Source organism: Pantherophis guttatus, chromosome 7 (assembly GCF_059756535.1).
Source record: "Pantherophis guttatus breed Tessera chromosome 7, ASM5975653v1, whole genome shotgun sequence".
NCBI classification, from domain to species: Eukaryota; Metazoa; Chordata; class Lepidosauria; order Squamata; family Colubridae; genus Pantherophis; species Pantherophis guttatus.
In genome coordinates, this window is record NC_142069.1 from 1,377,515 (window position 1) to 1,395,519 (window position 18,005).

The 18,005-nt window shown below is 47.9% G+C and overlaps 1 protein-coding gene across 1 annotated transcript; it reads left to right on the forward strand.

Moving 5' to 3' along the window:
- Positions 1-526: 526 nt before the first annotated feature.
- On the forward strand, positions 527-15,647 carry MIOX (myo-inositol oxygenase). The gene is made up of 10 exons (XM_034404998.3): positions 527-620; positions 4,153-4,233; positions 5,045-5,125; positions 5,766-5,928; positions 6,459-6,526; positions 6,962-7,071; positions 8,421-8,488; positions 10,153-10,202; positions 10,934-11,046; positions 14,066-15,647. The coding sequence occupies exons 1-10, from the start codon at positions 603-605 to the stop codon at positions 14,172-14,174; spliced, it is 861 nt and encodes a 286-aa protein (XP_034260889.1). The 5' UTR covers positions 527-602; the 3' UTR covers positions 14,175-15,647.
- Positions 15,648-18,005: the final 2,358 nt, after the last annotated feature.

Genomic DNA, 18,005 nt, shown 5'->3' on the forward strand with positions numbered 1-18,005 from the left:
AGTCTTCGCGTGACCCAAACCCTGACTTTGTGAGATGGCCCTCCTTCTTCTCAACCATCATGAAGTTCCCACCAACAGCCCAACCTCCCTTCAGCATAACGGCCCACATGAATCTGGTCCTGCTGGAAGAACCTTTGTTGGCTTGATGCTTTTGTCCTGTTTTACCCCCCTCCAACTCAGCTCTCCTTGGCCCCACGTGAGGAAGCCAATAACACCTGAACCCAGTCCAGCCCCATGGATGGAGGCCTGGTCATGCTCCTTTGGCTGCCCTGTGCCCTGGCGAAGGCAGTGACCGAGTCTCAACCTTTGCTTGGCTTGGAAGTGGCTATGGCTCAAATTCCAGGGGCAAAGGAGGATGCCCCCTGCCCCCCAGGACTCCTGGGGAGCACTTCTCCTTCCAATAAACGTCAGGCATTAATTGTTTGCTCACGCCAGAGAGGAGTTTGGCCCTGGTGGGTTAACGGATGACTTATTGTCCCGTTAACACTGACATCTGTTGCCATCTATAAAACCGAGGGTTATAAATCCTGGAGAAGCAGGCAGATAGACCCCTTCCTAAGACTGCTGCCTTCCTGTGCCTCTCCTCTCCCACAGCTGCAAGGATGAAGGTGGTGGGCCCGGTAAGTGACACACACACACACACTCAAACCCAGCTGAGCATAGGTGTGGTGAAGGAGAAGTCACAGTAAGAGGAACGGAAGGATCCTGGTTGAATATCAAGAGGTTGTGTTCCTACAATGTGCTGGACCACACAGCTTGGTAAACTTGCAGAATATTACAATAACAAGAGTTGGAAGGGACCTTGGAGGTCTTCTAGTCCAACCCCCTGCTCAAGCAGGAGACCCTATACCATTTCAGACAAATGATTATCCAACATCTTCTTAAAAAGTCAGGTGATGGAGCATCCACAACTTCTGGTGGCAAGCTGTTCCACTGGTTAATTGTTCTAACTGTCAGGAAATTTCTCTTTAGTTCTAAGTTGCTTCTCTCCTTGGTTAGTTTCCATCCATTGCTTCTTCTCCTGCCTTCAGGTGCTTTGGAGAATAGCCTGACTCCCTCTTCTTTGTAGCAGCTTCTGAAATATTGGAAGGCTGCTATCATGTCACCCTTAGTCCTTCTTTTCATTAAACTAGACATGCCCAATTCCAGCAACCGTTTTTCGTTCATTTTAGCCTCCAGCCTGCTAATCTTCTTTGTTGCCCTTCTCTGTGCGCCTTCTGGAATTTCAACATCTTTTTTGCATCATGGTGACCAAAAGTGGATGAAATATTCCAAGTGTGGTCTTAGCAACGCAGTGTAAAGTGTTATTATCACACTTCATGTGATCCTGAAAATATCCCTCTGTTGATGGAACCTACGGTAGGACCTCATTGGCTCTTTTTGGCAGCTGTAGAACACCGCTGGCTCATAGTTAAATGGCGGTCTATCACTTCACGTCATCTTGGTATTCTCCTTCAGTTGATGCAACCTTGGTTAGTTTTATTCTGGCTTAGATTCTTGATAACATTGAGTGTTGGGCGAGCCAAGCCTGCTGAGTTTGTTTATGATTCACCCTGTTGTGCACATCCCAGAAGATGGGTTGAATTTGCAACCAGTTGAAGCATTTTATTCAAGTGGGAAGAAGCAGAAAACAGCCTCACGGGCTTCGAAACCTGGTCTGTTCGATCCAAACGGCCAAACATTCATGGAACACGTGAATTTGAATAGCTTCAGCGATTCCAGAGGCCTCCAGTTTATTCCTCATGATACCAGGAGACCTTTGACAGCCCTATATTCCAACACTGGAAGTTTTTAAGAAGATGTTGGATAACCATTTGTCTGAAGTGGTGTAGGGTTTCCTGCCTAAGCAGGGGGTTGGAATAGAGGACCTCCAAGGCCCCTTCCAACTCTGTTATTCTGTTTTCTATATAAATGCTGTATTTTTCATTTAGCAATAATAATAAGATGTTTCTTTCCTTTTCTTTTTTTCTTCTTGTTCTTTGTTTGGTTTGCATTACTTCTGCTAAGATGGAGCTCTGGATTTTCTGCTCTAGATAACAAATAGATTTAACCACACAAAACACAAAATTATGGGGTATTTTAAATTCAGCCAAATTATTTAATTCGTTTTTAATTCATTTTAATTTTTTTGTATTTATGTGTTTTATCCCATGGCTGTTCACCGCCCTGAGTCCTTCGGGAGAAGGGCAGTATAGAAATTTAATAAAATAAATAAATAAAATAAATAACACAGCTGATCGCAGGACAGATGAAGTCCATGCTCCTCTAAACATCTCCTTGCTGGCTCTAGGTGGGATCCTGAGCAAACCCTGCTCAGGCCCATCTCATATCTACAAGTGAAGGTGATTCAGCTTGAGATGCTACCCAAATTCACCTCCTCTGTTGAAACCAAGCCAGGCCCCTTCCTCAAGCAGTGAAAACATCTCACCCCCTTCCCAGAGGTGGGTTGCACATACTTTAACAATCAGTTCGCCGAAAACGTGAGAGAGCGTGCATGCCTTCCGCATTTGCGTGCAACACCTAAAATAAGGCTTTTTTGATGGGGGCAGCTTCCTGCACACCTGTTAGGTCAACCACGGTTAGTAGAACGGGAGGGGCGCGCAAATCAGCTGGGCTGCGGGGCGAGGCGAGCGAGACGGAAAGTGAGATATCTAGGACTGGATAGCGTACGGCGGGTGGGCGGGGCCAGCCAGTGCTCGGAACTACCGGTTCAGGTGAACCGATCCGAACCGGCAGCAACCCACCTCTGCCCGTTCCTAAATCTTCTTTTCTGCAAGAAGATGTATAATGGTGACGAGTCATGACAGCAGAACAAGGCCTTCTGTGTTTTCCTATCCTTGACCAGAAAATCCTGGTAGTTATTGAAGCCACTTGAGTGAGGATTTTGACCCTGTGGCCTAATACAGCCTTACTAACTGGGGGATTCTGGGAGTTGAAGTCCATACGTCTGAAATTATGCCAAGATTGAGCCACACCAGTGGTGAAATCTAAAATTTGTTACTATCGGTTCTGTGTGCGTGGCTTGGTGGTGGTGGGGGGTAATATGACTGGGTGGGCATGACCAATATATATTTTTTTTACTTTTAAAACCATTTTTTCTACAACCTCTTTGGCGAAAAATGCTTTCAAAAGGCTCTGATGATCCAAGCTGAGTTGCCTGATCCGCAGAGGTTTTTAAAAAAGCCTCCGCCGATCAGGCAACTCAGCTTGGATCATCAGAGGCATTTAAAAGAAAAAAAGGTGGTTTTTTTTTCTTTTAAAAGCCTTTGACGATCCTATCTGAGCTGCGCGATCATCAGAGGCTTTTTTTTTTTACTTTTAAAAGCATTTTTTGGCCGAAGAGGTTGTAGAAAAAATGCTTTTAAAAGTAAAAAAAAAAAAGCCTCTGATGATTGTGCGGCTCAGCTGGGCATGGGGGGGGGCAGGGATTTTTGCTACTGGTTCTCCGAACCACCCGCCTCCATCGCTACCAGATCGGGCGATCCGGTCCGAACCGGGAGCATTTCACCCCTGAGCCACACTGTTCTAGGCCAGAGGTCTCCAAATTTGGCAACTTTTAAGACTTGTGGACTTCAGTGCCACACAATTCCTCTGCTGGCAAGGAGAACCGGTTGTTAACTTTCTGAGCAGTTTGGCAAACTGGTTGTTGAAAGAAATCATTAGGGCAGAGAACCGGTTGTTAAATTACTTGAATCCCACCACTGCCCACTACTCTAGGCCAAGTGAAATGGTGACAGATATCCATATTCCCTTCAGCATTTATTGACATGGGAGTTAAGATGTGTAGGACCCAAATTTTAAACATTTAGATGGTCTGCTCAGGTCCGTGATCTGAAGGATTTGAGAGGCAAAGAGAGGGTCAAAGTATTCTACAAAGCACCAGAGTGCAGGACAAGAAACAATGGATGGAAACTAATCAAAGACAGAAGCAACCTGGAATTGAGGAGAAACTTCGTAATAGTGGGGACATTAACCAGTGGAACAGCTTGCCACCAGAAGTTGTGAGTGTTTCATCACTGGAGGTTTTTAAGAAGAGACTGGACATCCACTTGTCTGAAATGGCATAGGGTCCCTGCTTAAGCAGGGAGCTGGACTAGAAGACCTTCCAGCTCTATTCTGATTGATATTAATATTGAGACCCTCTTTCCTCAGGCATGTCAGTCTTCAGATCCTCCGCAGGCTGATAATCATCTGGAGAACCCAAAGTCCAAGGAAAACTTCAGGAATTTCAAGGTCAGTGAAATTCAGCAGCAGATGGACAGTGTCTCTGTTTTGTCCCACAATTCCAGAGGATCAGGTTGAAAAATGCTGGGTAGGAGATGAATATGAATATATTTTGAAAACACTTCATAATTTAAAGGCACTAGTGCAAAAGTGTGCAAAGTCTGTTCTGGGAGGGACCACCAGATGTTGGGGCAGAGGCAACTGAGGCTGGACAGAGGAAGAAGAGGGGGAGGAAGGGAAGGGGGAAGGGAAGGGGGAAAGGAAGGGGAAGAAGATACAGGAGGATGAAAAGGAGAAGGGATGGAGGAGGAGGAGGAGGAGAACTGTGGGGGTCTTTGGTGCTCTCTGAGCTTGTTGGTTTTCTTGCAGATGTTTCATGACCCAACTAGGGAACATCATCAGTGCTAGAAGAGAGGGAGGTTTGCTGTTGGTGGGAGTATTCTTAGTCATTCCTTGGTTAACCTGTTGTTTACTATCATTGCTTGATTGGGGCATTGTTTACTGGTTGGTGCTGAACTTTGATTATCAGGATATAGATTGCTGGTCAGGAGGCGTTGTGGTCTTTTAGCTTTGTTATTGCCTCTTTCGAATGATAGGTAGCTGTTGTTTATCTCTATGTGCCTGTTGATGGTTGATCTGTCTGAGTGCCAGGCTTCCAGGAATTCTCTAGCACTTTTGGACTTGACTTGGACAACACCTATTCTGGGAATTGAAGTCCACCCATCTTAAAGTGGCCAAGTTTGGGGGGTGGGTGGTGGAAACCCTCTGCCTTGGATTAATGATTGTTACTCACTGCAATACTTCCAAATTGTCATTTCAGGAGGGGGCACTGATTGACCGAGTATACCACACTTATCTACTCATGCACACCAACCAGACTGTGGAATTTGTGCAGAAGAAGGTGAGTTTGCCCAGGCAGACCCCATCTCTCTTCTGGGGAGGGTCTCTTGGGCACCGAGCATGGTTCAACGCATCCAGGTGATACCAGCAACAAGAGAGGCCTATCTCCAGTTCTTTGGGGGCTGTATGGATACCCCAAGGGTTGCCAGCAAGAGACCCATCAAAGTCTTCATTCCTTCTGGGTTTCCTTCCAAGTTAGTCTAAAATGACTTGCTCTTCTTAAGATCCTACCTCATTTTCAAAATTTGCCTGAACAGTTAGAACATAGAATAATAGGTTTTCTAGTCCAACCCATGCTCAAACAGGAAACCCTCTACCGTTTCAGATAAATGGTTGTCCAATTTATTCTTGAAAATCTCCAGTTATGGAGCATTCACAACTTCTGGAGGCAAGTTGTTCCACTGATAAATTGTCCTCACTGCTTCTCTCCTTGATTAGTTTCCATCCGTTGCTTCTCGTCCTGCCTTCAGGTGCTTTGGAGAAGAGGTTGACCCCCGATTCTCTGTGGTAGCTCCTCAAGTATTGGAAGACTGACACCATATCATCCCTAGTACTTTTCATTACACTAGATTTCCCTCAAGTTTGAAGAAAGCATCATAGCTCTAGTCCATCATAATGTCCTCACAGTTCCCTCTCCCTAGAACGAGCAATACGGTGGCTGTAACCTCCGTCAGATGACCATCATGGAGGGCTTGGAGTTGCTGGACAATGTGGTGGACGAATCGGACCCCGATGTGGACTTCCCCAACTCCTACCATGCCTACCAGACAGCAGAGGGCATTCGGGAGAAACATCCTGAGAAAGGTGAACTTCTTGATTAGATCTATAGTCCCTAGGAGAACAAGAGGCTCTCTCCCCACTTCTACCTAGATGCAGAAGATGACAATTGTTTGGGGTCCTGCAGATATTAGAAGGATCAAATTATTTGGGTGCCAAGTCATGTCTAGTTTCCAATTCTGAGAGATGATGGAGACCATCACCCATAATTCCCCATCTATCATGGCAGAAGATGCTCTGGGACTGTTTGTAACCATTGAGCAATGCCATCTCCATGTGTCTTCAACACATGATGACCTCAAGCAGAGCAGAGATGTTTTCCAGGGAGCCGTCAACACTCCTTGCTGTCACCAGGAGAGGATAATGTTCAGCTGGACCTTTCCACATGCGAGCCCTTTCTCCTAACCCTCTAGATCTTCCACATAGCTAAGTCCTGCTCTGATCCTGGCATCAAGATGTTCCATGAGGCACCGGGTCTAAGTTGATGCCCCAACTGAGGTTAGAGGGACCTGTCAAGGGACTGAAACAGATTCTCACTCTCTCTGGTCCCACCCTAGATTGGTTCCACCTGGTTGGATTGCTCCATGATTTGGGGAAGATTTTGGCCCTGTCTGGTGAACCACAGGTGAGATGAAAGACAAGGGGCATGGAAGAGAGTCAACATTTCCAGTTCCTGCTCCATAATACCCAGTGTTTACATTATGGGGCAGAAAAATGAGGTTTGTGCTCAGAAATGGATGAAGAACCTAAAATCTGAGCATCTATAATTGATACATATTGAGGAATCACTAAATCAAGGGTCTCCAAACTTGGCGACTTTAACACTTGTGGACTTCAACTCCCAGAATTCCTTGGCCAGCCAAGGAATTCTGGAAGTTGAAGTCCACAAGTCTCAAAGGGGCTAAGTTTGGAGACCCCCTGCACTAAATTAAATGGTGTGTTTAATTGCACACTTGCCAATAGTGAGGATAGAAAAATGGGGTTCAGTCCGAGGGCAACACTATCAAATAAAGAGGAACCGAGGTGTGATGGGGCGTTTTGATCTTGGTTATTCCTACAGTGGGCTGTGGTGGGAGACACCTTCCCAGTGGGTTGCAAGCTGCAGGACTCCATCGTTTTCAAGGACTCCACGTTCCATGACAACCCAGATACAAGGAATCCTCTGTACACGTAAGTTCTTGCTTGACCTTGCTTTGAGGCCACCCTTGGATGGATGTAGAAGTCTACAAGGTAGGGCATGTGGAGCCGAGATCAGCAGCCACTTGGCTCCTAGTCTCCCTGGTCCTCCTTCCACTGTCGCCTCTCCATCTCTGATGGAAGACCTTATCTGCTGAGGTGTCTATGGAGATTCTGTGTCATCCATCAGGTCCTGGTTGTCCCAAAGGTGCTTTTTCAAGAGGCAACTGGACTTTCTGGGTTTTTTTTGAAGATGTTTCGCTTCTCATCCAAGAAGCTTCTTCACCTCTGGCTGGATGGTGGGGAATGGTAAAACAGATAAAACACCCAGACATAAACTGAGCAAAGTGGTATATGCTGTACAATGCAGTGAGACGTGTGCAGATCTGAATATTGGGGAAACAAAACAACCACTTCATAAGTGCATGGCACAACATAGGAGAACAAAGCCACCAGGATTAGATTCAGCAGTCCACCTGCATTTAAAAGACAAAGGCGGCTCTTTTGAAGGCAGCAAAGTCCATATTTTGGACAAAGAGGACTGCTGGTTTGAAAGAGGGGTCAAAGAAGCCATCTATGTCAACGTTGAACAGCATTCTCTCAATAGAGGGGGGAGGGATACGACCTCATCTATCTCCAATCTACAACATGGTCTTTTCAGCAGTTCCAAGAAGACCCCACACCCATTTGCACCACTCAGGTGACCCTGAGGACACAGATAAACTTCCAAGTGGCCTCAACGACTCTCTGAAAGGATGCAAATCTCCAGCGGTCTGCAAGGAGAATAAATCCTTCCATCTTCCACCATTCAGTCAGCACTGAGGAAGCTTCTTGGAAGTGAAATGTCTTCTTGAACGTTTCACTTTGAACGTTTTTCAACGTTGCCTCTTGAAAAAGCACCTTTGGGACATTATTTGCTGAGGGTTACTAGTGATTGTACCAGTACTATTCTGCATCTCTTTGGACCTACAACCTGGCTCCATCATGTTTGCTTTGAAACCAGAGGCATGCAGGATGGCTACTGTTGGCATTTATCAAAGGCTTGGCCAATTACCTGATGTTCCACCTGCAGGTGGCCCTCCAGACAAAGGGTCTCCAACCTTGGGAACTTTAAGACTTGTGGACTTCAACTCCCAGAATTCCTCAGCCAGCAAAGAGGAATTCTGGGAGTTGAAGTCCACAAGTCTTAAAAGTTGCCAAGGTTGGAGACCTCTGCTCCAGACTCTTGTCACCTTCTTCAGAATGTCAATTAGAGATACTGGCTCTTCTCAAATCTTCCCTCTCGCAAAAGCTTCCAGACCAAAGAATTTCAGCTCCGACCTTCTCTCTTTTTACCTCCTCAGGACCAAGTATGGGATGTATCAGCCCCACTGTGGCTTGGAAAATGTCCTGATGTCCTGGGGCCATGATGGTAAGCGCTCCAGTTCTCAAAGAACACACACAAACACACAACCCCTAAGTGTAAGCGAAAACAAATCCCAGTTTATCTACAGACATTCTCAATCCAAGTTACGGTTGTTCCAAAGTTGTAGGTGCTCCATCACTGGAGGCTTTCAAAAAGACACTGGACAACCATTTATCTGAAACTGTATAGGTATCAGGCGTGGAAGCCATCTTTTGCATTGGGCCTTCAGGCCTGCCACGTTTACTACAGTGGGAAACTGGGAGGGGGAATTGTATGGAGCACGGGTGATATGTAGTCTGTCAGGTTTCAGTGTCGTCTTCAAATAAATTGCATTTCCAAACAAATAGTCTTTGATGAAATCTTTCATTTATTAAGCACGACAATCTGTCCCTGATTATGTCGTAGCCAACACTGACTTCCTGACCCCAAACTTTCCCTTTCCGTTCCCCAATTCTCTGCGTCTCATTGGCCATCTTCCAAATCACTCTCCCCATATCTATTACTTCAGCTCCCAGGAATGTCCCTCCTCCCATCTCATCTCCTAGGGGATATTATCTTCAGGGAAAATAAGTAGGTGAAAAGTCAAGCGTCCTCTTGCCAGCTGCCCCCTCTTCTCCTCCTTATGTCAGCACTGGAACGAATGTAGTTTGGAGTGCTGACATAGTCATAACAACATTCCTTTCTCAGAGAGTCAAGGTCACTCTGCCCTGCACCTGGAGGGCTGGAACTGGGAGGCATTTCCAGTTGAGACAGTGTTTGGATTGGACCATGTGATGGACTTGTTGGTGTTGCCAGGGACTTGAACTTTTCTTTGAGTGGGGAAAACCTGCAAACTTTCAGATTCAGGTTTTCCCAGATGTGTCAATATGACATCTGTAATAAAAATGTACTTTTGAGGAAACTCAAGCCTCAAAGGTTTATTTCATTAGGGGTGTTACTTGGAACCCTGACAATAGGTCTCCTTCTCGAGCAGGAGGTTGGACTAGAAGACCTCCAAGGCCCCTTCCAACTTGGTTATTCTATATAGGCTACAATGCAGTGGTGAAATCTAAAATTTGTTACTACCAGTTCTGTGGGCGTGGCTTGGGGGGGAGTAATGTGACTGGGTGGGTGTGACCAATTTTTTTTTAAACTTTTAAAACCATTTTTTCTACCACCTCTTCAGTGAAGAGGTTGTAAAAAAATGCTTTCAAAAGGCTCTGATGATCCCAACTTGGACCGTCAGAGGCATTTAAATGCCTCTGACAATCAGGCAACTTAGCTTGGATCGTCAGAGGCATTTAAAAGAAAAAAAAGTGTCCAATGATCGCGTGGCTCAGCTGGGCATGGGGGATGGGGACAGGGATTTTTGCTACTGGTTCTCTGAACCACCTGCCTCCATTGCTACCGGGTTGGGCGATCCGGTCCGAACCAGGAGCATTTCACCCCTGCTACAATGTAGTAGAAGGACAAATGAGGAACGAAGGAAGCAGTTGAAGCCAGATTGCAACTTCTGCCTTCTCCAATTTGGTGCTGTCCTCATGCCACAAAAACAGAGGGATTATGGGAGTTGAAGTCCAATTTACCCGGAGGAGGTCACATTGGCTGGCCTGGATGCCGTTTACAATTCTGCAAATACTGTAACTCTCTACCTTTTTTCTTTCTTTCTTTCTTTTTTCTACCTGCTCCAGAGTACATGTACCAAGTGATGAAGAAAAATAAATTTGCTCTTCCGGAAGAGGTAGGAGACTGAGAAGACGGGTCTGCTTCCTTGTTCTCCTTGGGGCGGATGTGGGGGACAAATCCCCACCGTTTCTTTTCTCTTGGGAGGGATTTCCAGGGTGCCATCTGAATTTGAGGTCTCCAGCTGCCTTCATTGCAGTGGACTGGCCTTGCTTGAGGGGGGTGGGCGCTGTGAAAGTATGTTTTTGGAGATATATCCTTCTCCTGGTCCAGGTTAACCTACAATAGGTTCAGAGGTGGGATTCAGCCAGTTCGGATCGGTTCAGGCGAATCAGATGCTAATTTTACATCTGGTTAGCCGAACCGGTAGTTGCAAGGATCAGCTGGCCCCTCCCACCCTTCCCCTACCAGGAGTCTCCAAGCGGCCCGTTTTGGATGCCAGGTAAGTACAGGGCCCGTGTGGAGGCTCTGGGAGGGCGAAAAATGGGCCTCCCGGAAGTTCCGGAAGTCCGGAAATGGGACCGTTTCCGGCCTCTGGAGGGCCTCTGAAGCCCAGGGGAGGCAGTTTTTGCCCTCCTGGAGGCTCGAGAAAAGCCTCCAGAGCCTGGGGAGGGCGAAAATGTTCCTCCTGCCATGGTGCAGGAGTAGCCAAGTAGGCCACCTGGCTATGCCCACCCAGCAACTTGGCAGAGAACTGGTTGTTAAAATGTTTGAATTGGGTCCAGGTGTGGGTAGCTGCTGCACCGGTCCTTGCAATGTCCCTCCCTCCAATCTCCTTGTTGCCTACAGGCCTTCTACATGGTGCGGTTCCACTCCTTCTACCCCTGGCACACCGGAGGGGATTACATGCACCTGTGCAACGCCAAGGACCTCCAGATGTTACCCTGGGTGCAAGAGTTCAAGTAAGGAGCTCCAAGCCATGAAGGGGGGGAACGGAAAGACCAGGGATGGGAGAAGGGAGGAAACCTCCGCACCATTCTGGAACTGTTAATAGTGCTTTGATAAGGCCACCGTTGGAATGCAGCATCCAGTTTTGGTCTCCACGATGTTCCAAAGGATGTGGAGACCCTAGAAAGAGCGCAGAGAAGAGCAACGAAGAGGATGAGGGGCCTGGAGGACGAAACATACGAAAAACGGTTGTTGCAGGAATTGGGGATGATGAGGTGAATGAAAAGAAGGACCAGGGTGGCACGAGAGCTCTGTTCCAATATTTGAGGGGCTGCCCCAAAGAAGAGGGGGTCGATCTATTCTCCAAAGCAGGGGTCTCTAACCTTGGCAACTTTAAGACTTGTGGACTTCAACTCCCAGAGTTCCTCAGCCAGCAAAGGAACTCTGGGAGTTGAAGTCCACAAGTCTTAAAGTTGCCAAGGTTGGAGACCCCTGCTGCAAAGCACCAGAAGGCAGGACAAGAAGCAACGGATGGAAACTAATCAAGGAGAGAAGCATAGAATAACAGTTGGAAGAAACCTTGCAGGCCACTTCTACCGCCTTACAGCTGCCTGCAATTTGGCAGTACACATCCCGCGTCTTAGCCACTGAGCCACCGCGTTTTAGCATTCCAGAAAACCCCCAACTCCAAGTAAAGATTGTTTTTTTTTTCAAAAAAGTTTTTTTATTTTTATTTCTCATAAACACATTTACACGTACAATCATTTCCATCATTTTTCATTCATCTTTTAACTTTCATTTTTCATTTTTACTTTTTTGGGGCTGCTCTTTTACCCTTTACCTTTACTCCAACCTTTCTTCTCTTCCTCCCCTTCTCTTCCTTCCTTTTTCTCCTCCTACTTCCTTCGTTCTTCCTCTTCTCCTTCCTACTTCCCCTTCCCTTCCCCCACTCCTCTTCTTCCCCCATTCTAACCTTCTCCTCTGCTCTTCTATCCCCTCCCTTTTCTTCCTCTCCTTTTCCCTTTCTTCTCTCTCCTCTCCTCTCTTCTCCCTTCCTCTCTCTCTCTCCTCCTTCCCCTCTCTCTTCTTGTTTCCCTTTTCAGTTCAATCTAAAGTGGTATTCGAGCAGCCCCGATTTTCTAATTATCTTTATTCTCATTTCAATTTCTTATTCAATTATTATTTATTTTTATTTCATCATTTGCGTACATTTTTATAATATCTCACTTTTTTCCCTTTTACCCTCCCCCCTCCCCTTTCTCCTTTTACTTGACATCATCTGGGTCTCTATGTTTCTAATTGTTTTCTCCCATCTGTTCTCTATCTACTTTATCTCTATATCCTAATTCATATTTCCTTTCTAACCAATCATAAAATTTATCCCATGTCTTGAAATACATCGACTCAAGTAAAGACTCTGAAGCAGGCATTTTTCAAAGTTCTCTTTACTAGAATAGGTAAACTGGCACATCTGGGGAAAACCTGAATCTGAGAGGTCCATATTTTCCCTCAGTAAATCAAAGCCCCCAAAACCATCCCCTCACTCCTCAGTCGATCACATGCTCCAATCACCGTCCGTCCCATCTCGAGACAGCACTCCCACCACTCCAGATGCAAGGATCGGCCTGACCTTGACCGAGAGGAAGAATGCTATTATGTCTACAGACAACCCCTCTACTAACACCCCCCACACTTTCCCACACAGAAGAAGGTGGCAGCATGGGAGCTTCCGGCCTAATACAACTTCCAAAGCTGACACCACGTCCCTCTCAAACTGCTTAGAGAGGGCTGTGAAGCACTGTAAAGCAGTATATAAGTCTAAGTGCTATTGCTAATCCAAACCCTCTGCTCGAGCAGGAGTCTCTATACCAGTGATGGCTAGCCTTTTTGCCATTGCGTGCCAGGAAGGGGGGGCAGGGGGGGTCGCCCGCGTGCGTGCTCATACCCATAATTCTATGCGACCCACCCACCCCCTGCTCACCCGCTCCTGGCACACAATGGCCCTGTAGGCCCGTTTTTCTTTCTCACCTGGCTCCAAGATCTCTCTAGGCATCTGGGGAGGGCGAAAACAGCCTTCCCCATCCCTCCAGAGACCATCCGGAGGCCAAAAATGGCCTGTTTCACAACTTCCAGTCCCACCGGAAGCTGAGCTCACGTGCCCACTGATATGGTTACATGTGCCAGCTGTGGCACGCGTGCCATAGGTTCACCATCACGGCTCTATACCATTCCAGGTAAGTGGATGTCCAGTCTCTCCTTAAACACCTCCAGTGATGAAGCACCCACAACGTCAGGAGGCAACTTCTGTCCCACTGATTAATTCTTCTCACTGTCAGGAAATTTCTCCTTAGTTCTCGGTTGCTTCTCTCCTTGATTAGTTTCCATCCAATGTTTCTCCACCCTAGAACTAAGGAGAAATTTCCTGACAGTGAGAAAAATTAATCAGTGGGACAGAAGTTGTGGTTCTGTCTCACTGGAGGTCCTTAAAAAGAGAGCGGGCAGCCACTTGTCTGGAATGGCAGAGGGTCTCCTGCTTGAGTTGGGGGTGGGTGGACTAGAAGGCCTCCAAGGTCCCTTCCAATTCTTGTTATTGTTAGACCAGAGCGGAGGAGGCATTGCAACATTCAACCTCTATCTTGCAGCTTCAAGAAGGTATCTGTGCACCCAGATTGCACAGCAACTCATTTGCTTATCAGATAACTTTTAATATTCATTTGCAATGATTTCTTCTTGCTGGTTTAATATTTGTTAAGTTTGTCTGTCTGCTGCAGCCTCCTTCCTTCCCACCTGGCCTGTGGCGCAGCACTAAACCTGGTCTTTTTCTAGCAAAGACTTCACCCTCTGTCCTAGTCATCTCCTTGCTGGTGGCCTCAAGAAGCGTTGGAGATCCCTGGAGCGAGATGTTGGCTTTTTCCTGGCTTATCAAAGCCTGCTCAGAAGAGACCCAACATCACCATGGCTTCAGGATAACGGGGAGCCTTCCCTCTCCGCCCCCACCTCCTCAATAATCCCCCCTTTGTGCCTCTCTTGCAGCAAGTTTGACCTCTACACCAAGTGTGAAGAGCTTCCCGACCCGCAGCAGCTGAAGCCCTACTATGAAGGCTTGATAGCCAAGTACTGTCCAGGCCAACTGTCCTGGTGATGGCCTGGACCTCCAACGGCATTGGGCCCCTCTGCTCCTGCTTCTTCCTTGCAGCAGCAGCTGCCCTCCAGATGTGCTGGACCCCTACTTCCATCATCCCCCTCCCAGGAAGGAGAGGACTTCTTTCTGGGTTACGTTTGAAGCATCAAGGTCTCCTGTGGTCCAATTGATGCTTGTTATTTTAACTGTCCAATTCTTAGCAACTTCTCTCCTCTCTATCCTGTCAATTGCAGTTTTTTCCCTATTATCGCATGTTCAACTTTTGCATCAGTTTTGATGGTTATGAAGCCAGCGTGGTCTTTGCTCGCCCCTTCTTCTTCTTCATCCACTAACTCAGTGGCCCCCAACTCTTCGGGCACAAGGGACCGGTTCCGTGGAGTTTTTTTCCCCATGGACCAGAGGGGGACGTGGTTTCACATCCTGCCTGCATCCCAGATGGGGTTTCGCTCATTTGTATAGCCCGGTTTCTGGCATGCCGTGGCCCGGTGGCAGTCCGCAGACCGGGGGTTGGAGACCTCTGTACCAGGGGTGAAATTCTACTGGTTCGCTCCGGTTCGGGCAAACTGGTAGTGATAATACTGGTTCAGTTGAATGGGTAGTTAAAAATCTACCGGTTCGAGCGAATCGGTAGTTAAAAAAGCTACCAGTTCGTCCAAAGTGGTATTTCAGACGATCAGCTGTGCTGCGTGGTTTATATGCTAAATCGCGCGGCACAGTTGTCTCCGCCCCTCGCTGTTCTACTTACCTAGTGAAGTCTTCTTTTTCCACGTGAAGGGCGTGTTTGGTGCGCAGTGCCCATGTGTGCGTAGCGTGTGCATTTGGCGCACGGCATGCATAGGCAGTCAGTGAACTGGTGGTGATCCACGAAGGATTTCACCACTGCTCTGTACTAACCCTTCCTAGCATCACTTGACTTTTCCAGGGAATTTGCATTCGTGATCTGGCCGAAGTAAATCGGACGCAATCTTGTGATTTTTAGCTTCTGGTTTTAATGTCTGGTTGTATATAATTCAGCACCTTCGCTCAGGCTGTCCATGGCACAGGTAATCCTCAAATTATGACAACTAAGCCCAAAATTGATGCCGTTAAGGGAGACATTTGTTAAGTGAGTTTTGCCCTGTTTTACCACTTTTCTCGCCAGTTGTTAAGTGAATGGCTGCACTTGTTAGTCACACGGCTGTTAAGTGAATCTGGGTTCCCCATGGACTTTGCCCATTGGAAGGTCGCAAAAGGGGAATGATGGGAGTCGGTGGTCTAGCATCCAAATGTAAATCACATGACCATGGGTTGTAAGTGTGAAAAATGGTCACTAAGCAAACTGTTGTAAGTCGAGGGCTACCCCTACTTTGTGCCACAAGTTCAAAGGCGCCAATTTTTCTCCGATGCTTTTTCATGCCTTTTTAAAGTGATTAATTTAATCCATGGTGACCAAGGAGTTTTATCTCAATATTAATAAAATGTGATTGAAAAGTTGATCAGATCTTTTTTTTGGTTGGTTTTGTTCCCAAGCTGGCATCCAAGATCGGCCGGGGGGTCTCGGGTCTTCTGCCCACAGAATCCAAACTCTGAGATTCTTACGACCAGCAGGAAGTCCTCGATATACGATTGAAATTGAGCCCCAAATTTCCACTGCTAAGTGAGACAGTTGGGAAGTGTGTTTTGCCCCATTTTACGACCTTTCTCGCCACAGTCATTAAGCGAATCACTGAAGTTGTTAAGTCAGTCACACGGTTGTTAAGTGAATCTGGCTTTCCTGTTGTCTTTGCTCGGCAGGTCGCAAAAGGGGATCACGTGACCTCGGGACACTGCGACCGTCATAACTATGAATCAGTTGCCAAGCGCCTGAATTTTGATCATGTGACCCCGTTAAGTGTGAAAAATGGTCATAAGTGACTTTTTCCAGTGCTGTTGTAACAGCTGCAGTGATTCACTTAACAATGGGTGGCAAGAAAGGTCATAAAATGGGGCAAAACTCACTTAAGTCTTGCTTAGCAACAGACGTTTGGCTCAACTGTGGTCGTAAGTAGAGGATTATCATAAATTGGTTCAGTCAGTGGCAAATTTTCCACCTCTTCCCCTTTCGTGGTTCCAGCCATCTCTCCACAAACACAGATAGTCCTCGATTTACAATGGTTCATTTAGTGACCGAAATTACAACAGCACTGAAAAAGGTGACTTACGACCGTTTTTCACACTTACGACCTTTCCAGCATCCCCATGATGTTCACGGGATCAAAATTCAGACGCTTGGCAACTGACTCGTATTTATGACGGTTGCAATGTCCACGGAGGTCACGTGTTTCTCCTTTTGCGACCTTCTGACCAGGAAAGTGACTCACTTAACAGCAATGATTTGCTTAACAACCGGGGCAAGAAAGGTCATAAAATGAGGCAAATCCACTTAACAAATGTCTTGCTTAACAACATAAATTTTGGGCTCAACTGTGGTCGTAAGCCGAGGACTACCTGTATGCATGCATGTACACACACACACACACACAGAGAGAGAGACCTGGAATGTACAGGGTTTATTTAGAAAACTGAAGCCATCTCTTGGGTCCCGCGTGTGAGAAGCGCCAACTCTGCTGCCCCAAGGCGCAAAGGGTGGAGCCCAGTGGGGCGCCTGTTGCCCCCAGCCTCAATGATGCAGCAGGGAGCAGCGAACAAGCCCCCTCCTCCCCAAAGAAGGTTGAGGGAAGGGCTGGGATGGAGATGGGGAGGGAGAGGGGAGGGTTCGGCTGGCAGATGAGCCCCTAAAGCCAAAGCTGAAACTTCAGCCTCGGCCACGTTACCCCCAACGTCTGATTCAAGACCCTGGTGGGATATGGGGAGGGAGAAGGGGAGGGGAAGGAGGGAGAGAGGGAAGGAAGGAGGGAAAGGGAGGTAGGGAGGAAGGAGTAGGAATGGAGGAAGGAAGCTAGGAAGAAAGGAGGGAAGAAAGGGAGGGAAGGTTGGGGATAGGGGAAGGAGGGAGGGAAAGGGAGGAGTAGGAATGGGGGAAGGAAGGGAGGGAAAGGGGAAGGAGGGAGGGAAGGAGAGAGGAAGAGGACGGGAAGGAGGGAGGGAAAGGGAGGGAGGAGTAGGAATGGGGGAAGGAAGGAAGGGAAAGGAAGGGAAGAAAGGAAGGGAGGGGTGGGGATAGGGGAAGGAGAGAGGAAGAAGGGAGGGAAAGGAGAAGGGAAAGGAAGAAGGAAGGGAAAGGGAAGGAAAGAATGGCGGGAGGAGTGGGCAAGGAAGGAAGGAGGGAGGGAGGGAAAGAAGGAAGATAGAGAGGAGGGAAGGGAGTAATGGAGGGGAGGGACTCCCGAGACTCACTTCACCCTCCCCACCCCCCACCTGCCAGGAAGGACAGAACGTTCCCTGGGGACCCCCAAAGAACCCAAAGGGACGCAAACCCCACCCCCCAACAACTGACCCAGGCTGCTCCCAGCTGACCAGAGAGAATCACCCATCCATGCCATCGCGGAGAGCGAGGAAGGGGCCACGGAGCAGGAGGCTGAGAAGAACAAGCGGTCGGGGGTGGGGGGCTCAGCCCAAACAGCCTCATCCCTCCAGCTGACCAGGAGGGGGGGGGGCAGCAGCGTTGCCCCTCCCTTGATGCGAGAGGGAGGACCTTCGGGTGGGTGGGGGGGAGGCGTGTTCAAAGGGGTTTCCATCCACCCCACAGCTGGTGTGCGTGCGTGTTTGTGTGTGACGGGAGGAGGGAAGGCAACCAAGTCCGACAACGGGGGGGAGGGCAAAGGCTCTCCCCCGCCCTAGTCATGTCCCGCCTGGCGTCTCGCAGAGGCTGGGTTTGGAGGGGGGGGTCCCGGTGCTGCCGCCCCCCCGGCC

What these genes read in the sequence shown, in the direction of transcription:
- MIOX (XM_034404998.3), top strand. An exon ending in TGGAATTTGTGCAGAAGAAG is followed by an intron (nt 5,126 to 5,765) that starts GTGAGTTTGCCC and finishes CCCTCTCCCTAG; the next exon opens with AACGAGCAATACGGTGGCTG. An exon ending in CCCTGTCTGGTGAACCACAG is followed by an intron (nt 6,527 to 6,961) that starts GTGAGATGAAAG and finishes TTATTCCTACAG; the next exon opens with TGGGCTGTGGTGGGAGACAC.